Source organism: Rhipicephalus microplus, chromosome X (assembly GCF_043290135.1).
Source record: "Rhipicephalus microplus isolate Deutch F79 chromosome X, USDA_Rmic, whole genome shotgun sequence".
Lineage (NCBI taxonomy): Eukaryota > Metazoa > Arthropoda > Arachnida > Ixodida > Ixodidae > Rhipicephalus > Rhipicephalus microplus.
In genome coordinates, this window is record NC_134710.1 from 369,666,687 (window position 1) to 369,694,096 (window position 27,410).

At 44.1% G+C, this 27,410-nt stretch overlaps 1 protein-coding gene and 1 pseudogene across 8 annotated transcripts in view; both read left to right on the forward strand.

Moving 5' to 3' along the window:
* LOC119161096 (death domain-associated protein 6-like) overlaps positions 1-27,000 on the forward strand; it is a 180,777-nt gene extending 153,777 nt beyond the window's left edge. For all 8 annotated transcript variants that reach the window (XM_075879958.1, XM_075879957.1, XM_075879960.1 and 5 more), the window contains one exon: positions 11,593-27,000. In XM_075879958.1, the coding sequence (XP_075736073.1) occupies positions 11,593-11,801 (209 nt within the window). In that variant the 3' untranslated portion in view covers positions 11,802-27,000. The remainder of the gene's footprint in view (positions 1-11,592) is intronic.
* Positions 742-8,271, forward strand: LOC142776377 (uncharacterized; annotated as a pseudogene).
* Positions 27,001-27,410: the final 410 nt, after the last annotated feature.

A 27,410-nucleotide genomic window follows, 5' to 3' on the forward strand; every position in this document is an offset into this window, starting at 1 on the left:
CGATAAAGTGAACATTGCACAAGGGTGGGGCCGTAGCGCACAAAGTTTGGGACTCTATGACCATCGAAGACGCATCTATGACCGTCGAAGACGCATCATGTGATCCTCCAGCCCCGATATCGAAGAAAACAGGGAAGAAATTAGGCTCGTATTGGTTACATGGGGCGAGAGGCAAGGGATTCAAGCTTGCCTTTTCGTATCATGGTTTTGTGGCTCGTAGCGAACCAATTTAAAAAATCACCGTGGTAGAACACTTTTCATTGGACACTCAAGAACTTCTACTGTCTTACCCCCGAATGCAGAGATATTACTTGGCTCGCACCTTCGATTTGACTTGAGTAACTCGGCATAAAGCAAGCAGCGGACTTCAAAATGCCCAAGTCAGCCTTCGCGTTTCATAGATGCTCAGGCTGTCTTGCTTGGTCAAGTCAAAAACAAGCTTTAAAGCAGAAACACGCTGCCCGCCTGCTAACAAGGTTAATAATAAAGTTCACGCAAGGCATGTGTTGCAGTGAAAAAAAGACCATACGTTTAAAAATAGCTATAAAAACGAAGTGCCACAAGCATATTTCTGCCATTTTACAGCTAACAAGCGGCACGTGGTGCCTGCCGCCACAGCGATGCGCAGTGTTGCTTCTGTAAAGCATCAGTTGCTCGCTGGTTTCAGTGGCCACCCAAATGCAGTGCATTTCTCCACGCTTGCTTGTTTGAAGGCAAAACAAGCGTCGCGTTGGGTTTAATCAAACACCATGGCGTGTATTTGCACTGACCTGGCTCACGAGGCAATGCGATTTTCACGGTATTCGGCTTTCTGTTCCCCTGTGGACATGCTTGTTGCGGGCTAGGTCGCAGTTATATATGAAAAAAAAAAAAGTCTTGGGAACAAAAGTGATTCGTATCCTTTTGTTGAGCTTGGTAAAGAAAAGAAAAAGTTTTGTCTCGCGGGGTGCAGCAATGTCTCGCTGCATGATGGTGAAGGGGGAGGCACGTGATCAGGAAACCCGTGATAGGGGCACCTTTTTTTGTGTGTGTGTACGGAATTTTTCGTAGCGTTGTGCTGTAAGCAATGCCTTTCTGAGTGACAAACAGCGCCCTAGACGGCACGAAAGGATAGACGAGGCACACGGACACAGCGCCGAGTCAATTTTGTCCCGAACGAGACAGAAATTGTCGTCGTGTTTAAAAAAAACAAAAACAGAAATAACCTTTGCGGTTACGGAACAATTCGGCGGCGTCACCACCGCCGAATACGCAAGTGTGTGTAGTCGACGCAACCTGTAACGCCAGGGAACTCAGCCACTTAATAAATGTCCCGCATAACTATAGAAAGTGCTGCCAGCTGCGGAAAGTGCACCAGCATCGCGTACAGGCACTTTGCGATGAATAGCGTTGCTTTTCCAACTGCATTGCACTCTGTTGACTCTTTGGAATGTGCCAGCGCCGTAAAACCCGAGAGCCATCAGTCGTAACACTGGAGGCACAGGCTGTCTTCGGTTGTCTCCACTTTCACGCAGCGGCAACATAGCCAGCAGCTGCCGCACGGCGTTCTTTGTGAATCTGTACCGAGCGTGGAATTCTTGCTCGTCGTACAACTCCATCGGATTCCCTCGGTCACATAAAGCGGGTCGAGAAATCTTCGGCAGGCAGTGCGCCTCAGGAAATGTTACACTTATGGCGAGGCAAGCAAACTCAAAAGCGGCCACCCTCTGCGCAACGTTCATTCGAAAGGTGGCCATGTTAGAAATAACGCATGAAGTCGCTTTCAAGCTAGCACTGCAGCTGACTTGAAACTTGTCCTGACTTTGACCGAGCCAAGTCGCCTTCAAGTCGTCCGCAAGTTAGAGAACGGTTTATGGCGACCGGCAAGACTGTCTTGAGTCAAGAACAAGTCAAGTACAAGTCAAGTAACATCTCTGCATTCGGGGGTAAATTCTTATGTCACCTATAGAGGGATGCTTAAAAACGTAAATTACAAACAAAACAAAAGCTGCGTGCACATCACATTCTTTATTCGAAGGTACTACAGCAGATGGGTTACAATGTCAAAGAAAACGTGCCTTCATTGATACAGCACACTTTTTTCTTTAAAAGCCATTTCATTTAGTCACAAAACTAACGAAAACGAATTATTTAAAAATTAGATCGTGTGCGACATTCTAAAATTGGGAAACAATTACCATTGCACAAGTAGGACTGTCTAGGTACATTAGTTTTTGAATGCGAGTTTTAAGAATAAATGCTTGACACAGGAGCTTTAACCGCTTTTAATTCAACGTGATGATAGTAATTCCCATCCCACTTCATGTTTCATATTGGTACAGCTCTCATTTTCTGAGTAATTGCATAGGAGAAACCTTGTAGTCCTATTTTGTATTTTGTCATGTTTGTCACTTAGAGACATAAGCCAAATGACCTTTTATGGCACAAGCGTATTCAGGCATAAGGTGAATGGATGCTAACAACACCGCTGATTGTAAACATGCCGGCGCCTTTCTCCGGCTTCACTGTATAAAGTATAACAATTTGGCGGCCTTCGCCACCACTGAATCAACATGACAATCCATGAGTGGCCCATCATGGCTTTTCATTCGTTCTCCACCAGCCCGCGGCTGCGTAGGAAAACCTGCTGTTACTTTCCCACCGCAACACCCAGGTTTTCAGGGAGTTTTTTCAGTTCCTTTAGGGTACTGGACAACTGTCTGTAAAAGATGATCACCTCGTCCTCTGTCATAGACACCACTCTTGTTTACTTACCCCATCTTTAATTCTCTCTCCTCATTACCCTGCAGACGCAGAGACGTGCTTCCACTTGGGGCTGCAGAAATAGCGTCTTTCGTTTTCGTCATGCTCCTCCTCCAGTCGCTGACAGCATGTCAGCTCTATGGTGCATGGTGGCAAGCTAGTGCCCTTTCACTGTGTGTTAATTTGTGGAATAAGCTAGGATTAGAGGACTTTGCTGAACCTCAGATGGTGTATGGAAATATATCACTGTTGCCTTTTTTACATGATTGACAGTTTAAAACTGCGTTCGAAAGCAAAATTTGGGCTTAAATAGCGCCCATATAGGCGCTGATTTGAAACATAGGCATTTATAGGCACTTATAGGCATGTAGGCACGAACACCGAAAATGGGCATTTAAGGGCACTATAAAAACACTATAAAAGCCCTTCTTAACCTCTAATTCATGCTCATATATCAAAAAGACACCATAGGAACACAAGGAATAAAATGGGCATTTGCGTATAAGGCGGTCGCTAGTTGTCACATATAAAAATTTAAGTGTTTTTAAACCCTTACTGCACACAATGAGCAGAAAACAGAGGAGTAAGGCCCACACAAGGTTTGCACAGACCCTTGAAATCCTTGAATTTGATGATTATTTCAAGGGCCTTTGAAACTCCTTATGAGCTCCTTGTAATTCTTCAAAATTCAGTGGACTTTGGTTCAATATAGCGAATGAATGAGGTATAAGTCGCACTAATTTCAACAAAACGCATTTACTGAGGAATGTTCGCGAAAACATGTAGTCTTGACAGGAGAGCAATAGCAGCAAATGTCAGTTTTGAAACCAGCAGTGCCTGCGTCGTCTGGCAACAAATGCAAGCCAGAAATCCAATCCAATACAGCGCAAGTTATAGTAACGGTCGGTTGGTACTCAGTATACTCGGTCGGTGTGTCAGCCCCACGCCTCATTTTTCGGCGAAAGTTCACGTTTGTGCTGTGTGCAATGCCTGCAACTTTACTTTGGCAGGATGCCAGGCAGAAAGTGCAAGTTTCAGTCTGCGTCGCTGGAGCACAGCGAGTATCGTCAGTGGGTGAAGCCGGAGACAAGCAACCTTTATTGAGCGAAGTGCGCGTTATGTCAGAAGTCGTTTGACATTGCAACAATGGGAGAGTCAGCTTTATAGAGACATCAGAAAAGTGCCAAGCACCGATATAAAGTTGTGGAAGGCGAGGGCTGCTCTTTCGTCATGAGTTTTTCGCAACCAGCAAACGTCACAGAAACAACTTCTCAGCGAAAAAACATGAAAACATCCACGCGAGCTGCGACTGTTGATGAAGACTGCAGAAGGCATGACTCCGTGATTGAAGCCGAAATTTTGTGGACGATGAAAGTTGTGTCTTCACACTACCGATATAGCTCCAGTGGATCAGTTTCCGAATTGTTCCAAAAGATGTTGCCGGATAGTGATATCGCGAGTAGCTTCTCTTGTTCGAAAAAAAAAAAAAAAAAATGCGCGTACGTTGCGTGCCGTGGTCTGCACCCATTTTTCGCATCTCAAGTCTTGGACATGATGGAAAAATCTGGACATTTGTTGTCTTTTTTGATGAAACATTAAATGAATACCTGCAAAATAAAAAGCTTGATGTTCACGTGAGACTGTGGAACAATTCCGAGGTGACAACAAGGTATGTGACATCGGCATTTATGGGCCACAGCACAGCGGACGACCTCATGAAGAAATTGACGGAAGCGCTGGCGTCCTTTCCGATTAAAAAAATGGTTCAGCTTTCCATGGATGGCCCCAATGTTATCTGGACCCTTTTCCACAAGTTCCAGCAGCACATAAAAAATAACTTTCAAGTTCAGTGTTTGGATATTGGATGGTGTGGCCTTCACACAGTGGATAATGCCTACAACGCTGGAATGCATGCAAAGGGCTGGCCAGTTGACACATATTTGTCCAGCTTATGCTCACTCTTTCATGATGCACCGGTCAGGGGTGGAGATTTTTTTTGAGAGACAGGGAGCAGTGTGTTTCCACTTCCTTGTGCGTCTCGCTACTGGAACAAGAACGTGCCCGTACTGCAAAGAGCCCTGGCCACATGAGGGCACTTGAAGCAATACACTTAGGCAGTGAGTGGCCGCAGGCTGCCCGTGCCAAAATGCAGAGCATATGAAAACGTCGGTGCTTTTCTAATTGACCAGCTTGCACTTGCAAAACTGAACTTTTCCCTAAATGTTGCCGCAGTTGCGCTGTCTTTCCTGACTGTTTTTCAGAGTGATTCTCCCAACACCTTTTTTGCTGGCAAAAGAACTTGAAAGTGTTCTGAGGAGCCTTCTGTCAAGGTTCGTAAAGTGCTCTGTAATGACAGAAGCCATCAGTATCACGAAGCTGCTGCCGTTTACACAGAACTTGAAAGGGTTGGATGTTGGGCGTGCAGCTGAGAAGCTTTTGAAATGCTGCAAAGCTAGCGCCAAGTGTATTCTTGAGTTTAGGTACGAGTGCCAGAAGTTCCTTGGGAACATGATCCTGAAAGTCATGAAGAGGAGTACCCTGAGGTATCCTGTCGTTCGTAGGTTGTCATGTTTCGACACCACAGGCTTCTCTCTGAGCACAAACGCGACATTGTGTGTACACAGTACATTCAGCTTTATCTACAAAAACGACATGAACTACAAAACTATGAAAAAGATCACGAACGTCTTTACAGTTTTTTCATGCAGCTGCTGAAGCACGATGCTTCATTCTCGCAGTTGTGGGCTGTGGTGAAACTACTCTTCCTCCTGAGCCATGGGCAGGCCTCAGTGGAAAGAGGCTTCAGCATCAACAAGCAGGTTGCGGTTGAGAATTTGACAGAGCTGCTGTATATTTCTGAACGCGTTACCTGCGAGGTTGTGAAAAGCCATGGTGGCCTGCTGAACGGTCAGATTTCAAAAAAGTTGAAGGCGTCAGTGCGCCAAGCGCGGCATAGGTACACTGCATACCGAGACAAACAAAAGAAATAGGCACTGTCACAGGAGGCAGCTTCAAAGAGAAAAGAGCTTGATAAGATACACTGAAGAAAGTCAAAGCTTCAAAAAACTACCAAGTGCGTGCTGGAATGTGCAGACCATTTTTCGGAAGAAGCTGAGGTGAAGAAAGACCTTGCCTACTAAGTCAAGGCTAACAGCGTTCGACGAATTGCTTCTGATAGCGATTCGTCAAGCGCAATTCTTTTTCCACAGAAGATAGCTTCTCTGGAAAAAGAAATTCATGCGAAAACTGCGCTGCTTGTAAGCAAATAATTTTGCTAGCACTGCTTGAATTTTTAGTCAAATATTCTGTATGAACCCTGCCCACTAGCTTATTGGCCATTTACTGCTGATCAGCTCTTTTAAAGAAATCGTGAATTGCCAACTGCTTCTCTGCTATAGGTATGTGACTTTAGCACAAGGCCCTCTCTATACCAGTTGAGAAGCATCACGGTTTACCGTGCCTGTGCTTTGTTTCAAACATTTGTTTACTAGCAAAACCTTTTTTTTTTTGAAGGCCTGAAGTGCTTATTTTTCATTTTAATACTGTTAAGATTATATAAGCATGCTATTTTTAAATAAGAGTGGGAAAGCAGCAGATATTTGTTAGTATGGAACTGCAAAAAGTATGAATTAACTGAATGATGGAGTTTGAATTAAGATGTTTTCAAATACACTGAAAAAATACAGGGCTAACCAAAAAATTAAATTTTGTTTTAATTAATCGAAAGTATGAACTATCAGAGTTGGAATTATGGCGCGTCTACTGTACTTTATACGGTTCAAAGTATAAGCGTGGAAGTTTCTCCGATAGACCACGCTGTCGCACAAGTGATCAAACGCAGACTCTTTCTCCTGGTGTATAAGCTACAGATCGATCACGGAGATTGTACCGATGGGCGTCACATTCTTGTTGGCTGGTTATTCTGACCCGGGTAAGTTGCCTCGCTTTCTCAGCACGCTTAGGTAGTTGAAGTCTGTGGCATCTGTCTCTGAATCATTTGAAACATGGGACAGCATGGCATCGAGGCTTGTATTCACTTCTTGGCCATAAATCAGTCCAAACGGAGTCATTCTAATTTCCTGGTGGGCCGTAGTATACGCGAAAATGACATATGACAAAATTTTGTCTCGATTCTTGTGATCTATGTCGACCTACATGCAAAGCATGTCTGCAATATTCTCGTTGAGGCATTCAGTAAGCCCATTTGTTTGTGGGTGATAAGCTGTTGGCTTCCTATGCGCAGTGCCACCAAGTGTAAGTACCTTGTGCAGAAGCTCGGCTGTGAACGTAGTTCCTTAGTCCGTTATGTCTACTGCGGGAGCATCGTGTCTCGGGACAATGTTTTGAATAAGGAATTTTGCCGCTTCAGCTGCAGTGCCGCTTGAAATCTTCTTGGTTTCTGCCTATCTAGTGAGGTAGTCAGTCGCGACTATAATCTGTTTGTTGCCATTACTTGTTATTGGAAATGGGCCTATGAGGTACATGCCAACCTGGGCAAATGGAGTTGAAATAGGATAGAACAGCTCAGCAGGGTTATCCAGTAAAACCTTCCGTCGCTGCCAGTCAATAGACGTAAGTGCTTCGCCTCCGCTGGAAGTCTTGGCCAATAGTAGCTTTTTCTTCTGGCTTGCGGGTATCATTTTGGCCATATATACATATTTTTTCATATTTGTCGCATGTGCTCAGAATATTCTGAGCACCTGCGGTACATTTATTTACTCATTCTATTAGATTGCCTTAGTTTTTTTTACCACTTTTGGGTCTGTTTCCAGCGCATGGAGTTTTCTAAGCAGACGTAACGATCATGGAATTTTCTTTAAGTCATGATGGAAAACCTCGAAGAGTTAGGGAATTTCGAAAAGGCGAATTGGCGGACACCCCGTGTATTTCCTTAAAAGAAGTCCATCCCTAATACATACCTGTCAAGTCTCCCGAATTACCCGGGAGACTCCTGAGTTTTGAATGTTTCTCCCGGTTGTACGGATCATAGGAAAATCTCCTAGAAATTCAGTTTTGCTCTATGCTTGCAGTGCTTTGTCTGGCCAATTGAGCAAGGTTGCCTGGCCACGTAGTAAATAGTAGCAAGCTTCAGCTGAGTTCAATTTACGCTTTCGAGATGCGAAAATAGCGCCAGAACATGCGACCTGCCAAGTAGGAGCAGCGAAATTGTGCATGGCTGTACAGTTTTTGAAGGTCACGCATAATATTGAAAAAAAAAGAAAAGATAAAAACTCTATTGTAGTAGAGGGAAGGCAGTGACCCCATGGTACAGTTGATCTGGCTGTTGATTGTGCCAGCCTTTCAAGTGATGGTGGCATATTTTGAATCGGTGATGCCGCGGGCACGTGAGAGAGAAAAAAAAAGGAGAGTAAGGAGGAAGCCAGGAGCGCTTGCTTGACGTGACCGGGCAGGGTGACACGCGTTTGCAAACGGACGCACCCACGCCCTTAGGCATGCTAATGGTGGGGGTGCGGCTGTTAACCTTTGGGGTGGGAGAAGCGCATAGTCAGCCCTTTACATTGAAATAATAGGGAGTGGCATGGCGAGTCCAGGAGACGGGGGGGGGGCTGCGACAGAGCTTTACTCTCCCCTACCTGTACTCGGAAGGGGAACTGCGCATGCCTATGCCCACACCTCACCACACGCTTTCTCTACCTTTCCTTTACGCGTCCCCTTTCCCCTCTCCCTCAAGGAGATAAACAAACCATGCTTCCCCAAGGGGTTCATCGAACCTAATGGCAGGGTTTTTTTAAAGGAGCACTGACATCAAATTTCAAGATCGAGATGTGCTCATCATTCAGTCACTTGGTATGCGTAGGTCTTCTTGGCCAAATTTAAGTAGGTCTTCTTGGTCAACCGCAAAGGTTGCCGAAGAGAGTGCCTGACACTACCTCTTTTCTTTTCTTATGCGTCTGGGCTACGAGCCGAGAAGGCCGAGCTGGGGAAAGCGAGTGGTCGGTAGGACTGTACTATGGTCCCTTGCCTGACGAAATAACTCGTAAGCAAGCGGCTACAGGCCTTGCAATAACTCGTAAGCAAGCGACGACAGGCTTCGCACGCGGAGCGATGGCATGTGCCCTTCGCGCAACGGTGACTGCCGGGTCATTTAATCTCTGCTTCAGATGTGTTCGTCCCTAGCGCTAGGGCACTTTCACTCGCACATAAAAGAGACAATGCGTAAGTGATGTTATCGGTTTGGATTCTGTACAGTTCAGCGGCGACCGCAAAATTCCGCTGGCAGTGTTCGTATAATTGCTATCGCAATACCTTCCCCCCTCCCCCCGCGGTCAACATACTGTATACTCCCCCTCCCTCGGGCGAGACATATATATATAGCATTGCAAATGTAAGGGCCTGTCCATTCCATTCTGACTTTGAGTTTGTTGGCCAGTGGCTCACTCATGATAGCAAAGTCAGTGCCAGTCAGTGTCAACCAAGGCCGTCACTTCTTGCCCGTCAATCGTCACAGTGAGGTCGGCAGTCACAGTGTTCTCCATGCGATTTCCTTTGTCGGTGTCGTCTCCTTTCGGCAATGATGGGTGATTTTAGGCCATTTGAGGACCTGGAACCTTCCCCCCGGAGGTCGCTGCTTTTAGTTTCCCTGTAGTGGGCTGGGAGACCGACCTCTGGTGCATCAGCAAAACTTCGGCGGCTTGGGGAAGAAGAACGGGCTGGTGATGGTGAACGTGCTCGTTGGTTAGAGGAGCTTTGTTGCCAGCTGGTAGAGTCGTCATGAAAGGAGGCACCGCTTTCGTCAAACTTTTGTCGTGAAGTATCTGGCTGACTGATATGGTGTCGAGCTGGCTGATACGAGCTATAACGATAAATATGTCCCGGCTCCCCACAATCATAGCATAAAGGACGGCGATCTGAAGTCCGCCATATATCGGTCTTCCGCAGTGGGGGCCGCCTAACAGGATCCCGTTGGGTCCAGGATGCAATAGGGGGTGGTTGATGGTACTGTGGCACTGGCACAAACAACGGACCACGAATAGTGTCTGCATAGCTGTATGCGTTCGGCTGGTATTGCGCTCAGTAGACAACAGGCGACAAACAGCGTCTACGCAGCTGTATGCGTTCGGCTGGTATGACACTTCCGAACGAGGCTCGGGTTAATTGAACGCCTGTCGGAATTTGTGGCGCACAAGTTCAGCAACGAAGGCAACTGTGACCTTCGGCTTCAGTCGTGGTTGCCTTGCCTTCTCTTTGGAAATCACCACACATACAGTCTGTTAATCATTTGGCGTAGTCAGCTCTCATCAGGCGTGGTCAAAGAGCCGGCACCTACAAAAGCACTAGTCATGAGGCTATAGTATTGCTCGTTCCGCTGTTGCAATGCCCGCTCGATTGCTGTTGCGTCCCTAATAAACTAGTCCACTGTTGTCCGAGGATTGTGCCCAAGGCTAGCGTACAGTTCTTTGACGCCGCGCATGAGATGATTGAGCCCTTCGGACATGTTGGGATCCGCGCTGTGAAACAAACGTGCCATATCTTCAGCAGACATCACGACTCTCTCATTTGGCTGTTGAATGCGCGATTCATGTAGGCGTTGCACGTTTTCACATCGATCTTGACTCCCGAAGATATCAATTAGCCGACGGCGAAACTCGTCCTACGTTATCGAAGTTCTCTTACGGTTTATGAACCACTTCTTAGTGTTGTCTTCAAGCGCGAAGTATACCTTGAATAGCTTCTCATCGTCAGAAATCAAATGGTTATACTTTGCTGCCAGATCAAACTGCTCTTGCCAGTCCTCCGCATCTTCGTTTTCGTGACCATGAAAAGGCTCAGGAATTACGAAGGTTCTGGACTGTTACTTGTGTTGCGTTGTTTGATGAGGCCATTTCTTGAACAGGGGTGTCCGTTGACAGAGGTGGTCCTTATAAGGGGCTGAATTCAGGGGCGAGGGGGGGCAGACCTTGAAGGCGACGGCTTGAGCAGTGTACCGGATAATTCATGGGTGGGCGCCTTGTGGGGCTGGAAACGGGGCTGCTCACAGTACTGGCGATCATAAGGCGACGTTACCCAGTAGCTCCACCAGTGTCGCAGTTTGCAAAGTACAGGGTCGTTATTGTAACAAACAGAAAGACTCTGTTCTCTCGAGACGCCAAAGGTGGACTCGGCCAAAAGAACTTCTGTTTTTCGTGATGCACCTCTTGTGTGGATCGGTCGTCTTCACGGACGCCAGCGCTTAGATGGGTACAAATAGGGACGTGGAAGTATTTGACATTGCGCAATTGAAATAGGTAATTAGGTACCATGATCAGTAGACTTGGTGTATACTCATTCGTACTTACTGACCAACATTTTGGTAGGCCATGTGCTCACTCGTGTGTTGTTACATTTATGCTTGTGTCTAATCGTACTCACTAATTCTCACTTTCACTATTGCTTCTATTCACAATTATTAGTGTTCATTTGTGTTCATAGGTGCATTTATTTCTAGTCACTAACAGTTACTTGTGTCCACTCTGATTTACCAATAATCGCTCACATTTGTAAGTATGACCAGCTTTTGTCAATAGTCTTTCACTCACTCTCTTTTATATGTAGACTCGCACCCTTCATCATTGTGAACTCGGTGCAGAGAGAGGATGAGTCAATGTATTCTTTAGTAGGACTTGTAGGCGGGCGAGTTCGAACCTATTCAATACTGGGTTTTTAGACTAGCACTTGTCCCGTTTTCTTCTTTTGTGTCTTGTCTGCTTGTGCGCTGCCTAATGATGAATATATTTTCACTGCCTATTTTTCTATTGTGTACCGCTCATTCAGTCTCAAATGGCGTTAATAAAATGAGGTTGTGATAAGAAGGTCGATTTTCAGGTTAGAACAGCTCTTTTGTTTCTGCAGGTACGTCATCGGCAGAAGGTGCCGTCGCTGAAGGGAGCACGGCATGCTCCGGCCTTCTCTTACTGCCGATGATGCCTATTGCAAGCTCCGCAGCCTCGGGAATGGACAGGAAGCGAAGCCTCGAGCCAGCAACGCCACACGACATTATTACAATAGCTTCCGATGATGAGGAGGAGGAGGAGCCTGCAGCAAAAATGCCAAAACTGTAAAGAGGTAGTTGAGAAAAGGGAGATTCTACTAAAAAAAGCAGTTTTTTTTTTAAATTATACCAATTTCCAAAGTTTAGGTTCTTTACTTAAAAGAAAATCAAAGTTTTAAACTCTGTAGGTAAAATCACTTTTAAAAATCACTTTTGAATAGATTAAGGCGGCTATAAGAGTGAATAGGGCAACTCACCATAAAACGTATTGGTTATTTGAAATTGGTGCACAAACCTATATAAAAATTTCATTCCCTTAAAATATGGATTTAAAAAACTTTTTTTTTTTTAGTAGAATCTCTCTTTTAAATACTGTTTGTTTTGTGTTTTTATCTGCAATTTCATTTATCTGCAATTTCATTAAAAGGAAGGTTTGCTGCTGCCTCAGAAGCAGGCCAGGGCAGTTGAAACTTCTTCTGGTGGCTAGTGGCCATATGGTTGATTTTCATGCGGTTTTTACAAATGCACTTTTCAAATCGCATGCTATGCTTGTCTGTGACAGACAATAGCTGCTGAACTGGAGCAGCGCATTTTGCATCGGCTACTGCTGGGAAGGGATGCGCGTCAATGCTCATCTTGCCTTCGTATCACTAGTCCGTTGTAGAGTGGCACACTTTCCTCCCTACTACACAGTCTTTCGCACTTTGTAGTTCTATATTCTGGGCCGTACATTGTATGCATCTCCTAGTGTTTTCGTTATCATCACGTGGCAAGTACCAAGCATGAGCATCTGCACAGATTGTAGCATCTAATGTTTATTTATTTTATTTATTTATTTATTTACAAGTACTGCTGTCCCATGCCTGGGACATTGCAGGAGCGGGTACAGAAAAATCAACGAAAGCACAGAAACAAACAATAGTGCGCACAAATTTATGTGACTAACACATAAAATTTTTCCTGAACTCGACAGTGTTCAGTCTACGCAATGCACCATCAAGATTGTTCCAAATTTCCACCACACGCGGAAAAAGGAGAATTTGAAACAATCCAAACGAGACCTGAAGGGTACAAGGTTCAAAGCGTCTGTATTACGTGTTGTACGCGCTGGTATATCAGCGAAAGATAAGGGCGCGTGAATGCGGGTCATTTTGTGTACAATCTTGTGCAACAAGATAATACTCTCACGTGTACGGCGGTGTTCCAGTGAATGAAGTGACAACAAATGAGCATGTGAAGACGGGGAGAAGTCCCGATCATAACGGTTAAAAACGAACCGTATAGCCTTATTCTGCACAGATTCTAACCTGTTTTTATCTTGCTCAAGATGAGGCGACCAAACCACAGAGGCGTACTCGAGCATCGGTCTCACTAGTGTCTTGTAGGCAGTTAACTTACAATCTTTTGTCGAGTTTTTCAATCTTCGCTTTAAGTAGCCAAGTTTCCTTAGAGCTTGACAAGTTATCTGATCAACATGTTTGCCCCATTTAAGGTCATGTGAAAAGGTGTTGCCTAGGTATTTGAATTCACTCACACGTGCTAGGGTGGACCCATTGTAGTTATAACTGAAACTGAGAGGCTGTTTTTTATTTGAGAAAGTCATAGCTACAGTTTTCTTGTAATTTATGGGCATTTGCCACGTTGAGCTCCAATCGCAGAATAACGAGAATACGATGTTGAGGACTGACTGGTCTTGAAAGGTAGTAATGCAGTTATACAGTACACAATCATCGGCATACAGACGTATGTTTACAGGGGTTCCAGAGATGACATTAACAACATCATTAATAAATATAATAAACAAGAGAGGTCCTAGCACAGAGCCTTGCGGCACACCGGATGTGATTTCAACAGGGGATGACTGCACCTGGTTGAAAGTAACGAACTGAGATCGAGAACGCAAGTAATCCGCAATCCAACAGAGTAATTTAGAATCTTCAAGAAAGGAACTAAGTTTTAGAAGAAGTTTTTTATGGCATACGTTGTCGAAAGCTTTCGAGTAGTCTATGAAAATTGCGTCTGTCTGACCCCTTTTGTTAAGTGATGTGGCAATGTCATGGGTGTATTCTAGGAGCTGCGTTGTTGTAGAAAATCCAGCTCGGAAGCCATGCTGACACCGGGACAGAAGGCTGTTTGCGTCCAAATACTCAACAATATGTTTATGAATGATATGTTCCAGTAGTTTACAGCTTGTTGAAATTAGGGAAATTGGCCTATAATTTGGAATGAGCTGCTTATTGCCAGATTTAAATAACGGGACAACATTAGCTGTCTTCCTGAAGTATGGGAACAGTGGCCGAGGCAAACGATTTATTAAAAATGACAGTCAAGTAACGAGCGCACCATTCGGAGTACCGCCTCAAGAACGTATTAGGAATGCCATCAGGACCGGAACTTTTAGTCGCATCTAATTTTAGTATCAAATTGTGAACACCTGAACAAGAGATTGTGATGTCTGGAATTGTAGACTGAACAAAGTTGCAAGCATAATCTGGGATAGTGCCATCATCATGAGGGAAAACGGACTTGAAATAGTTGTTGAAGCTTTCTGCAGTAGTGTTAGAATCGGAGCATGATTGGTCATTTATAAGGAAGCAAGACTGAACAGATGACTTCGGGTTAATAGACTTCCAGAATTTTGTCGGGTTTTCTACCATAAACCGTGACAATGTATTGTTGAAATAGAAATTTTTTGCTTCCTGCATTTTCGCCTTCAAAGTACACTTCAAAGAATTTAGCAGTGGTGATCGCGCAACTGACAAAAGAGGACGACCTTTGCGAAGTCGCTTTACACGGCGAGTTAGTTAAATAATTTCCCGTGTGTACCACGGATGTTTTGGATTGCGTTTAATGCACTTTTGAGGCACAAACTTTGATATGCACTCCTGCACAATACCATGAAAATGACCAAGGAGTACATTTACATCACTGTGTTCACTGCTAGGAAAAAAATCTTCAAAACTAGATGCCAGCGTATCGATAATAGAGTTGTCATCGGCACGACTAAAATCAAGCACACGCTTAAATTCAGGTCGTTTTGGCGGGCACACTATGTTGAGGCACGCAATTACAGCATTGTGATCAGACAAACCTGTGACAACCTCACTGTGGTATCCCTTTTTGCAAAATTCGTCGGTTATGAAGACAAGGTCAAGTATTGAATTTTCACGGGTAGGGGAAGTGACAATTTGAGTGAGGTCAAATGACAGTGCCATGTTTACCAGCGAGTCACAACGCTTTTTGTCACAACCGTAGGATGCAAAATTGTTCCAGTCAATGCACGGGGCATTGAAATCGCCAGTCAAAATTAATTTGCCTAGGTGAAGCTTGCGATCTAAAATATAGTTGGTAATATCAGAAAAAACGTCAGAAGTTTCGTTTGGAGGGCAATAAATATCTTTTACAGCAATAGCCTGGCCCGAAATTTTTAACTTGCACCAGATGGATTCTGTGTTTGGCAGATCAGGAAGCAAAGAAAAGTCAATGTGATTTTTGATAAAAAGTGCTACACCCCCTCCACGACCACTTAGTCTGTCTTTGCGTAAAATTACATAACCCGGGGGCAAGATTTCAACATCTAAAACCGAATCATTTAACCAGCTTTCGGTGACGCAAATAATTGAGGGCTGGTGACACTCAATGAGCCAATTGAAGCTATCAATCTTGTTTGCTAAGCTACGTGCATTAATATTCAAAATGACCAAATTTTGATCAATACGCAGTCACTCTGGAAGTCGTGGTTGTAAAGGCGCATGCGCGGGCGGCCGCTCAGGCACGTGTTGAGAATGTTTGACAAGGGTGCCGCTGGCTTCGTCCCAGCTATAACGGACGCTGTCCACGATAAGAGCATCGTGGCAAAGTCGGACTTTATCTGCATTTTTTCTGATCTCAACCGAGTGCTGCCACAAAGACTTGCGTATTTGTCGAACACGTGCCAAGAAGTTTTCATTTATGTATATTTTTGATCCTTTAAGTTATCTTGTGTTTCCTAAAATTTGTGTCTTGGTACGAAAATCAATGAGCTTAATAATAACAGGTCGTGGACTACTATGCTTTCTTTGCGTTCCTAGCCTGTGCCACCGCTCAATGTTTTCACACTTGACACCTAATTTGACATTTATGAGTTCGTGCACAGTTTCCAGTAGCTGATCCGGAGTCTCTTTCTCCGTTTCCGTCAATCCGTAAATGATCAGGTTGTTCTTGTGAAGGCAATTTTCCAAGTCGTCGTTACGGTGGTCAAGAATTTCAACCGTGTTTTTTAGGTCCCTCACAGTGCTTTTGAGCTCGTTCAATCGAGGAACCAGGTCTGCAGCCGCAGCTGTCCTTGCCTCTACAATATTTGACCTACTATCGAGATCCGCTACTGTAGTAGTGAGGCTGGCTATGTCCTGGCTAGTTTTTTGCTGACCGGCAAGCAACTCCTTCAGCATATCTTTGATTTGGGGACCAGGATTAGACTCGACGTCTCCAGAAATCAAGAGTAGCATTCTTAGCCAACACAAAAATGAATTCACAGCGCATGCGCAAGGCAGGGGGTCCGGCAGCAGCAACAAGAAACTGTCATCGCTTCTGTAACACTTGAAATGGTAGCGTACCTGTAAAATCAAGCAAACTAGCTTGTAGCGATCGGACGCCATGCCTCCGCCGGACCCACTGCAGAAGAGCTGTCGGGATGTCGTTCTTATATCCACCGCTGATGTCGTAGACGTCACTGCTGTGCCGTGCCATGCGCAGTAGAAACAGTCCCATTCAAGTCCGTAACCGGTGCCCGTGATAAACGCCGATGATCAAGTGGAAGCTTGAAAAGCAGGATCGGTCGAGGCGTACACGGCCCAGGAATCGGGAAACTGTAATGGGAGCACGCGCACATCGGACGACGACGAACTGCATCTGCTGGTAACTGCGGCCACCTGTAAAATCAAGCAAACTAGCTTGTAGCGATCGGACGCCATGCCGCCGCCGGACCCACTGAAGAAGAGCTGTCGGGATGTCGTTCTTATATCCACCGTTGATGCCGTAGACGTCACTGCTGCGTCGTGCCATGCGCCGTAGAAACAGTCCCATTCAAGTCCGTAACCGGTGCCCGTGATAAACGCCGATGATAAATTGGAAGCTTGAAAAGCAGGATCGGTCGAGGCGCACACGGCCCAGGAATCGGGAAACTGTGATGGGAGCACGCGCACATCGGACGACGATGAACTGCATCTGCTGGTAACTGCGGCCACCTGTAAAATCAAGCAAACTAGCTTGTAGCGATCGGACGCCATGCCGCCGCCGGACCCACTGAGGCTTTCAGTTATCCCACAAACAGTTATTCAGACAATGATGTCAGCAACAAGGCTGTTATTTTACAAGCAACCTTTATCACCAAGAATGAATATGCTGCCACTTTTTGCAGACATTGCAGGGCTCACTGTCCACGAAACCAAACACGAAAAAGAAGGTTTTCTGAACTGTTTTGAATAATTGCCAGCAAAAGTAATCCGAGCTAGGGCGCACTCTTTTTTTTTTCTGTTTTCTAAGGAACACAGCTGTTAAAAGCTTAAGGCATGTTGCCACCCTTTAATTTTTTAAAGTCAAGTTTATGTGAAAATATTTGAAGAATCCACAGACATTAGAATTGTTCTCTAGCAAAAATTATGTCTCTATCTATATCACCACGTCCAAATGCCCCAGCTTCGAAATGATCCATCATTTTTCAATGAAACTTCCTGTGCTTATTTCTGGAACATTAACCTATGCAATGAACTAGAATAATTTAAAACAAATAAAAACTTTTGATGTCCTGAAATGTGACCATCTGTAATTACACAGTTCTGGTTTTTTTGGCCGTGCTGTACTTGATATTGATGACAGCTCAAAGATACTAGTTTATTGCACAGCCTCAATGAACTGTTACATTGCTGCCAAGCCATTTTTGCTTAGTGTCACAGGATCATAATTATCACTATTTGCGTGATGGGTACATTTTGGGTAATTTCTGTATTTAAATTGTGAATAATTGCACTTTACTTGCCTAAAATATTTGAAGAGTCATTTTAAACAGCCTTTAAAGCAATCAGTTTACAATCAAAATTTAAGATTTCCAAAGAAGATGGCACATACCTTAAAAGCAACCAGCCAATATTTTTGGATCTGCTTGCAGATACCAGCCACATCGCTTTGATCTAAAAAAAGTTGCATGGATATTCTTTAATACAACTAACGAAGCTCTTTTTCTTTTCTTTTTTAAAATTCTTAGCTCATGCAAAGCGGCAACCACAATTCATGTCACTATATAGAGATCAACCTAAGAATAAATGAAAGCTCCACCCACCGCAATCGTAGTCCCACCGAGAGAAAAATTGCATATGTGCTCCATCCTATCGCATTTGCTTGTTGCCGTGACATCAAACACTTGAAATTATTATGGTAGTTGGTCTGCCAGTATCAGGGCCGTACTCGGGAATTTTTTTCGGGTGGTGTTTGTGTGTAGAATGGCCAACTTCGGCCACCAGTGGTCGATGTGAAGTCGTTATTTAGTATAACCTGAAAAGTTCAAGTGCGAAAAGTTGTAGGTGGTGTCAGAACCCCCTCAACTCCCCCCTAGTTACAGCCTTAGTACAGCCACATGTTCGTGTTGCTGTTATTATACCAGAAACACTTTCTGGGCAAATTTTATGAGAGATTTAATAAATATTGCTTTGCCAAATGTCGTATTGCCACGTTCCTTGCTCAAGTTTTTGTTATTGCCCCGTTACTGTAGGCAATTCTGAGCAAAAATTACGCCTGCAGTGTTCGCGAAGCTTCAGGGCTGTTGTAGATCCTTTCGTTAAGATCACGCTCACTTCGCGAACATTGCAGATCATTCTGGAACCTATGCAGCCACTAGCGATAACACTAAATAAAATGTTCGACACTACGTGTATAAATGCCAAAACGCTTCGCCATTTCTCAGTTGATTGAAGGTCAACGCTCCGTTCGCCGCTATCAGTGCAAGTCTGCTACTGTAATCCGACTTTCCGTTTTACTGGGCATGAACATAAGCAGTTTCTCTCAACATCCAGTCTCCTGTATTTGGCCACATCACGACCCCGTGACAGTATTATAGTTAAGAACGACAAACCTTTAGCGCTCAACAGACTGGTATTTACGTTAGCACAGAAAAGAAACTTGGGCTTGAACGAAAATCAGCTTACACAACTCTTATACAGGTGATTGACAAGCGTGCTGAGACTTTGTGGGTGGCCCTTTTATTTATTTTTTGGTTGTAAGCAGCTGCAGTTTGATGCCTAATGTCACAAAAACTATGGTCATCATCAGCAGAATTGCCGTCGCCTTTCCTTCATGCAATTTTACATCGTAGCTCTTGTTTCTCCGTCATGTGTGACAGTTTTCTCTGTTGTATGTTAATAGGACTCTGTCAAGAGCAATTAGTTTCAAACATTCTGCATGATAGCAGTTGCATCAAATAACTCAGGGCAACACCCAAGTTTTTGACAAGCCGTGAAGACGCAATAAGTGCAATGACTTATTTCAACCTTTATTACCACAGAACATGGATTGGACCTCAATATCTTGGATTTATGCGTGACATACAGTAGCATTGAAGAGTACTTTGTCAGTGCAGCATGAAATATGGTCTCTGGTTTAGTTCTGAGCTTCAGTAAGATTGACTTTTTACGTCACTTAAACTATTTGTTTGTTTTCTTGCTGCCAATTTATACGAACATTCCTGCAGCACTTTCCATACCAAAGTGAGTTTTTTAACTCTTATAGTTTGTATGAATTGTCAAAATTCAATCTAACAATCTTTCAATAATGTAAAATAAATTGCATATTTTGAAGAGTGAGGTTTAGTTTTTGTTATCTTTGCGTCAGCATGAGCAAAGCATGGCAGAGAATTTTACATAAGCTTTACTTGTACAAAATAGAGTGGTACTAAAATACAATGGGAAAAGGAAACAGAAAAACCAAAACAGTTACAACACAGTTGCCAACTTGGAGTAGTTTGTGTGTGAAGAAAGGGCCACTGGTGCACAGTGGCACGAATCATGCTGAGGAAAAATACAAGTGTGCCCAGTTTTTTTTCCTTCCATGGACTGCAATTGAGCTAAAGAAATTGTAATTATCTTTGTTATGAAGTTAACTGTGTAAATAGATGGATAGATAGATAACTGTGTAAATAGATGGATAGATAGATAACATCACTGGGGGAGAAGAGGCGGGTGTTACCTCCCTCCCTCCTTGCGGGCCGCTCCCACTTTAGAAAAGGCAGGGAGCACCTGTTCGCGGCATCATGGTGATGACGTGCTGATGGTGATGATACGTGCTTTTGATGGCAGAACAAAAGTCCTGTCTTGGGAGGATTCGCACTTTGAGGTCCTTCGGTATGTGGGGGCAGTCCCACATCATCTGCTCAAATGTGCACACACACCCACCGTGTGGGTAGGGGGAGGGCGTGTATATACTGTAAAAATGTGTGTGTGTGTATGTGTGTGTGTCAACTGAAAGGAGATTGTATGTGTGGCTACCTCGTGGTTACATTTCTTGTCTGTATACTGGTGGTGTTTGACGGTTGAGGCGGTGCATAATCTTGCGAGGGAGTTTCGCGAGCCGCTCTCACCACCAGTTGGTAGCCCTATTGTTATCAGTGTGGCCATGTCAGTGACCTTGGGGCCTTAGCACGTCTTTTGTGCTTATATACAAGCTCTGTGAAGATATGGAACTGAACTATGAACTGAACCATGAACCGTGTAATAAAACGGGGAAAAAAGGGCAGTTTTTCTGTTCACTTGCTTGCTTCCTTGGTTTTTTCTTGTGTGTTTGTTTATTTATTTTTCTGTATAGATTCGTATAATGCACTTGGCACTATTAGCAAGTAGTAGCCGCTGCCATTTTAACCATTAATGGGCATGATGGGGGCAGGATGATAAGCTGCACTGTACCACCAATGCAGCCTTGGCACTCTATTCTTAATATCTGTTTTTTGTTTTTTTTGTTTTGCTTTAGAGCAAATGTAACTGTTAAGAAAAGTTTGCTGGATGTATATAATATTTCTGCTGCCAGGCTTTGATTCTGCTATTATTGTACGACCCTTAAAGCTAGTAAGTGAAAACACCAGTAGCAAGAGAGGCCATTTCCCATGTGTATGCCCATCAATAAGAGAGATACATTAAACTCCTGTAACAAGAAAACTGAGGAGCCTCATTATTTTGCTGTTGACTTGTGCCATCTGAGGGCTGCATGAAAATATGTACAAAAGCAGCCTATACATAGTGGTACATGGCTGTAAACTAGACATATGTATTATCTGGCTTTCTTTTGCATTTATCTATGCCAGTGTAATTTTCTCAGTGGCCTTTTGGGACAAAAGATGCAAAAAAAAAAAAACAATAATTACTGGCATTGCTAGAAAGGCTCCCCTTAGTCTGTGTAGTGAAGCAATTCCAAGGAGTGGAAATGCCATTATTGATAGCGGCATGCTTGCAAATATTGGCGGCTCTCTCACGGGAAACACTGCATTTGATCTGTCTGTTCATTTGCCCTGTTTGATCTCTTTTGCTCTCTATATATTGCTCAGTAGCGAGTCTGTTGTCTTTCTGTCAGTAATCTATAGTAGGGGAGCATGCGAGTAATTCTGCATTTTCCTGTTAACGTTGTTGTGCTGCCATTGCAGTTCTCGCCTCCTTCAGTGCTTACCTTATGTCTTTGTCATCACCATTGCAGTTCTTGTGTTCACTTAAGGCAGGGCTGAGTATTCTTATATGCGTATGCATGTGCACACATAAAGAGTGTATCAGTCCCACTGACAGAGGGTTGTGCTACCCCTCCCCCTTAAAGTCAAATGAAGGGTTTTTTTCTTTACCGAGGATCAATTATAAAAATTGGTGTTATTCAAGGTCTTCATGCTCACCCCCTGAAAAAAATTTGCGAGTATGGGCCTCTAGTGTATGAGGGAATATAAGTCTTAGATGGGTTATTTGTGCCTCTATGGTTAAACCATTTGACTGAAGGCCAGAGCATACGGAAGAAGGGGAAAAATAGAGTTGACCCCTTCAAATTTTTTAAGTTTGTGTGTATGTACTGGCAAGTACACAGTGGTGTGGGCCTTACCCGAAGTAAGGCTTGTCTATGCCCCTGGGACAAAACAAGAAAGGGACAGAGCCATTGCCAGGGCACATACTGTTTTATAATTGATGAGCAAATGTTGCACAAGACAAACTTACTTTTTTTTAAGTTTTGTCCTTGATGTTCCACAAGAAAGAAATCTTCTTTATGCCCTGCCGTGGTGATTTAGTGGCTAAGGTACTGACCCGCAGGTTGTGGGATCGAATCCCGGCTGCGGCAGCTGCATTTTGGATGGAGGCGGAAATGCTGTAGGCCCATGTACTCAGAGTTGGGTGTACGTTGAAGAACCTTTGACAGTCGAAATTTCTGGAGCCCTCCACTGTGGCGTCTCTCATAATCATATAGTGGTCTTGGGACGTTACACCCCACATATCAATCAAATCTTTATGAGACAACACTTTGTTAAACACTTTGGGGACTTTTAAAAAAAGGAGAAAGATCATTGTGGCAGGAGTGATTGAATAACTGAACCCCAAGGTGAAATGAGCATGAATATATTCAAAATGTGAACTTTTAGTTATTGTCAGTTTAATGCACAATGTTTTCTACTTTGGAGAAAAAAAATTGAGAAAAGTCATTTTCTTCGATCGAGCAAGGTCACTCACAAGTTCCTTTAGTACGGTATGTAGTTTGCTTACAGTGGCACTGAGGATCAATAAACTTTATTTTTGTATCCGGCATGTTTGTGGTCCGGGCTTGACCGCACAAGGAGGTACCGGGAGACCTTGTCTCTGTACAGCCTTCCTGGCCTGCTGGATAGCCCATTTTTGGCCTTGAACCTCCGAACTGAGCAGCACAAGCCGCCACTGCTCCCGGAGGGTCTCAAGAGAACTTGTTGATAAGTTGGGGCATTCTCACTATATGTGTTTATAAGACTCTTTTTCTATTACATATAGCTTACATTCATTGTCCGGGTATAAGTGTGGGTACCTCTTGTGGAGGTGCACAAGTTCGGGTAGCAGTTTGTCTGTAGCTGTCGGTATTCCGATGCTTCTTGCCTGTTTAGACTCTGGCGAGGTGCGGGAAAGACGCGCCTTGCTTTTTTGTGTAGTGTTGCATGTATTCTGTGTAGCTCTTAAATCGGTCCTTGTGCGGTACGTCGGCGGCACCAAGGATGATCACCAAGGGGTGTGATCGGGTTTCACGGCGGGTTGATTCTCCCAACAACTCATAAGCCAGCTCGTTTGGATTGGATGTATTAGTCTATGTGTGCACCGGGAACCATACGAGGTATTTGAGTTCATCTACTTTGCGTAGTTCTTGATTATTAACGAGGATTCTGAGGGCTTGCTGTGAAATTCACCCTTGCATAAAATTTCTGATGGCTACTAGCAAATCCCTCAGTATGATTGAGTGTTTTTTGAAGGTGATAGCGATGGCTATGGCTACCTCCTCAGCCTCCTCTATATTGTATGTTATGACAAAGTACGCATTAATACAAATGCCGGACGTGTCAATCGCGACAACAGTGTGAGCATTTCTTTCAGGGTATAAGCTAGCATCTATAAAAAGAGATTTACTGTTCGTGCCATGTGCTTTGAGCAGTGATTTCGCTTGGTGTTTTCTGCGGTCAGGGTTGATAATGGAGTTCATGTTTTTCGGTATAGGGTGAGAGACGATCTTAGTTCTGATTGTATTGGGGATGTCACGTTTGACATCATGTTGTGCATGGTATATGATTACTAATCTACTCTATATATTTCTTCCTTTTTTAGTTTTAGTGAGCCTTTCAAGCTGGGATATGCGCTGAGCTTCTATAATCGCTTCTGGCGTGTAGTCCTAGCTGAAGAAGTAGGTCTGTGCTTGCATGAGTGCATTTATTTTGTTAGTTTCAGCTTTTTGCCAGTTGTGGTATGCTGCTACATACGTTATGGGACTTATGACAAAGGCCTGGATTAGACGATTTACGTTGGCTTCTTTCATACCTCGGTGTTTATTCGTGAACCTGTGAATCAGTCTCATCGCATTCGTCACTTTGGCATTTAGTCCGCGTATAGTCTCGCTGTTGGCGCTGTTAGCCCCGAGGACTAATTCCAGTACCCGTATTTTTGGAACTGTTGATGTAGCTGTGCTCTCCTGTGTATGAATCCTAATTTCCTCATATTGCCGCTTGTTTTCCTCTGAATTGGGTGGTCTGCCCCTGATAGCTGGCCTGTAGAGAAGGAGTTCTGTTTTCTCTCTAGGGAGCGTGCGAGTCCTGTGCCTTCCCGGTATTGCTCAACTGTTCCTATTGCTTCTTGGAGTTTCTGTTCTATTTAGCCATTGCTGCCATCACTGACCAATATTGCGATGTCATCCGCGTAGATAGTGATATATTCCCGGGATTTTATTTAACTGTTTCGGTAGTCCAATTATGATTAGATTAAAGAGCATTGGCAATATTACGGAGTCCTGTGGAGTGCCTCGGCAGCCCAATTCTCAGAGATCGGATATAAGGCCTTCTAAGCTGAGCTTTGTTTTCCTGTTGGTTAAGAAGTTTCTGACGTAATTGTAGACTCGCTCACATGTTTAAGCTCGATATGCGGCTGGGAATCGTTTCATGAGCTGCATTGTCAAATGCTTTCCTGAGATCCAGACCAAGTATGGCTCATGTGGATTGTGTGGGGTAGTCCATGATTTAGTACTAATCTGTAGCATGGCGTCCTGGGTGGCTAGGTGACGACAGGAGCCTATCATCGTGTGTTGGTAGTATTCACCATCCTCAAGAGAGAGTTTGGCTCTATTTAGAAATGTATGTTCTATTACTTTTGCTACACGTGATGTTAATGAGATGGGTCGGAGATTTACTTTGTTGATTGGCTTGCCACGTTTTGGCATAAGGATTGTTCTAGCCTCTTTCCACGCATTAGGTATTGCCCCTTCTGTCCAACATTTGTTTATATATCCAGTTAAAAATTCTATGGAATAATTGTCTAGGTTACGTAATGCGTGGTTGGAGACTCCATCGGGTCCCGGTGCTGATTTTACATTTAATTTGTGGAGCACCGCTCTAATCTCCACTGCCTCAAAGTTTTTGTCCATGTTGGGGTTTGCTTCACCTGTATAGTTTTTATGTTGTAGTGGCGGCGATTTGGGCATGTAGATGTTTTGTAGATCTGTCATTAGCTGTTCCCTGTTTTCTTCGTATTCGCATGTGAAACGACGGATGGGGTGTCTCTGTTCTGTTTTGGTATTGGTGGGATCTAAAAGAAACCTTCGCAACTTCCATGTTTTTGATGTTCCAGTATGGGTGCCCATGTCCTTACCAAGGAGGATTAAAGAAAAATTGCTGGAGTGGAAGCTCCAGCAATGCCTTGCCCACATTAAACTTGTTAGGCGTGCGAGTGAAAAGCTTCGTTTTTATTCGCTGCACGGTGATAATTTATCATGCCCCTAGTAAGATGACTGCCACAGCCACCATCTTGCAGTGGAACGGCTTCACTCCTGGGCAGTCATTTCCACTCCAGCAATTTTTTCAAATCCTCCTTGGTCCTTACAGGCCTCCACCCATTGTTGCTCACACAGCTGCTTGCATTGACTTTCAATGTCTTTGTCGAGCTGTGCTATCTTTTTTCGGATTGTTCTATTGTGTCTTTGCCTCCGCCATTTGTGTTGTAACGCTTCTTCAGTTCGCACCAGGTGGATTAATCTGCTATCAATGCGCTCAACTGGGATATCTGTTTCAACTTCCTGTGTGGCTTTCCTGTAGGTGTCTATTATGCCCTCTCACCATTGCTGGATATGATCAGGATGTTCGGTAATCGTTTTTCTGATCTCGCGAAATTAATCCCAGTCAACTAGACTTCTCGTGTTACACGTGGTCGTAATCCTGTCGCTATCGTTGAATGGTACGTGTGTTTCGAGTATGCGATGGTCACTGCCTAAATCATCAATTGTGTTGTGCCATGTAGCCCCCGGGGCATTCTTGGTTATTGTAAGACCCGGTGTTGTGTCTCGCTGGGTGTTTTTACCTATGCGTGTGTGTGCATGTGGATCTGTTTTCACAGTAAGCTGTTCTTGTATGCTTTGCCATAACCGTTTCCCTTTGAGGGTGGTGAAACCATATCCCCATTCCTCGTATGGGGCGTTGAAGTCCCCTGCTATGATGAACGGGGCGCTGCCATCTAAAATCACGGCCTGCCTAAATAGAGAGTGAAATTGCTGTCTGTGATTTGACGGACTGCTATATACGTTAAGAATAAATGTGCTGCTCCCTTTTGTTTTCCTAGATAGAAGTTCTGTCACTATATGGTTATATCCACATTCTAGATTATGGGTTCTGACCATTATCGTTCTCCGTACTAGTATAGTAAAAGCTTTATTTCCTTCTTTGCGCTCGGGACTTACTGACTGCTATCCTGGTAGTGTGGCGAGGCCATCCGTTTCTTGAAGTAAAATAACATCTGGCTTGTTACCACGTCGAATGTGCTGCTGGATGACAGATTTCTTGGCCCTAAATCCTCTACAGTTCTATTGCTATATGCGGAGATGTCCTTTACCATGCCTCACCATCGCTGTTCATTATTTGTGTGGGAGGCGTGAGAATAGGTGGGTGGAGGAGAGGGGTTGGTGGTTTTGTGGGAGTTGCCTGCAGGGGATATGGTGCCTATGGTTGTTGGTGAACGTTGGTGACTGTTCCCTGAAGGTCTGCGGATGTTTGTGCGTTGCGTCCTCGTTCTAGCGTTTCCAGCCTGGCTGCTAGTGCCGTCAGATCAGCAGACGTCTTAGTGGTGGTTTCCAGGATCGATTGGAACGCGTTTAATAACTGGTCTACTTTTTTTCTCAATGTTATCCAACCTTGTTTACAGTGCTTGTTAAATGTTTTGTGAACTCGTCTGCCTAGGCCCTTTCTAAAGGGAGTAAACTTGCATGATCGATTGATATATGGGGTTCAACGTCACAAAACCACCGTATGATTATGAGAGACCCGGTAGTGGAGAATTCCGGACACTTCGACCACCAGGGGTTCTTTAACATGCACCGAAATCTGAATGGGAGCGAATATATAAACCTGTATTTTTTGGACATTGCAGAGTGTTTGAAGAAGCAAAATAGTGAGTATCATATTCCGACATCGAAAACTTCAGTTAAAATGAAGTGTACAACTTGTAAATTATGCTGAGATATTTATGTATGTTTTCATATTATTATAAATAAAGCCAAATAATTTCAAACAGGTAGACTTTGTCTCTGCACCTTCTGCTGTGAGTGTCTGTCATTTGGGCATGAGAGCTGAATAAACCATGTCAGAACTCTTGCTTTGGGGTGTACTTGTGCTGTCTAGTTTGATTTGTAAAATCAGTTGTTTGTTTGAGTTTTCATTTTTCATGTCCAAGGATAAGATGCGTAGGCAAAAAACACTTGAATGAACTAATACACAGGGTCAGAATTCACTTATGCTATACTGCATAGCAATGTGGTATGAAAGGATTTATGTGACCAAGGAGCGGGGCTACAGGCGGACACCCAGGTGCCGGGGGAAGAACTTTTGTGGGGCTTCTTGTTGACAAAAAGACATGGTTTATTTCTATGTTTACAAGTGTGATGAAACTAGGCGTGCAGGCACGCCTTTACATCGCAGTCGAGAGGC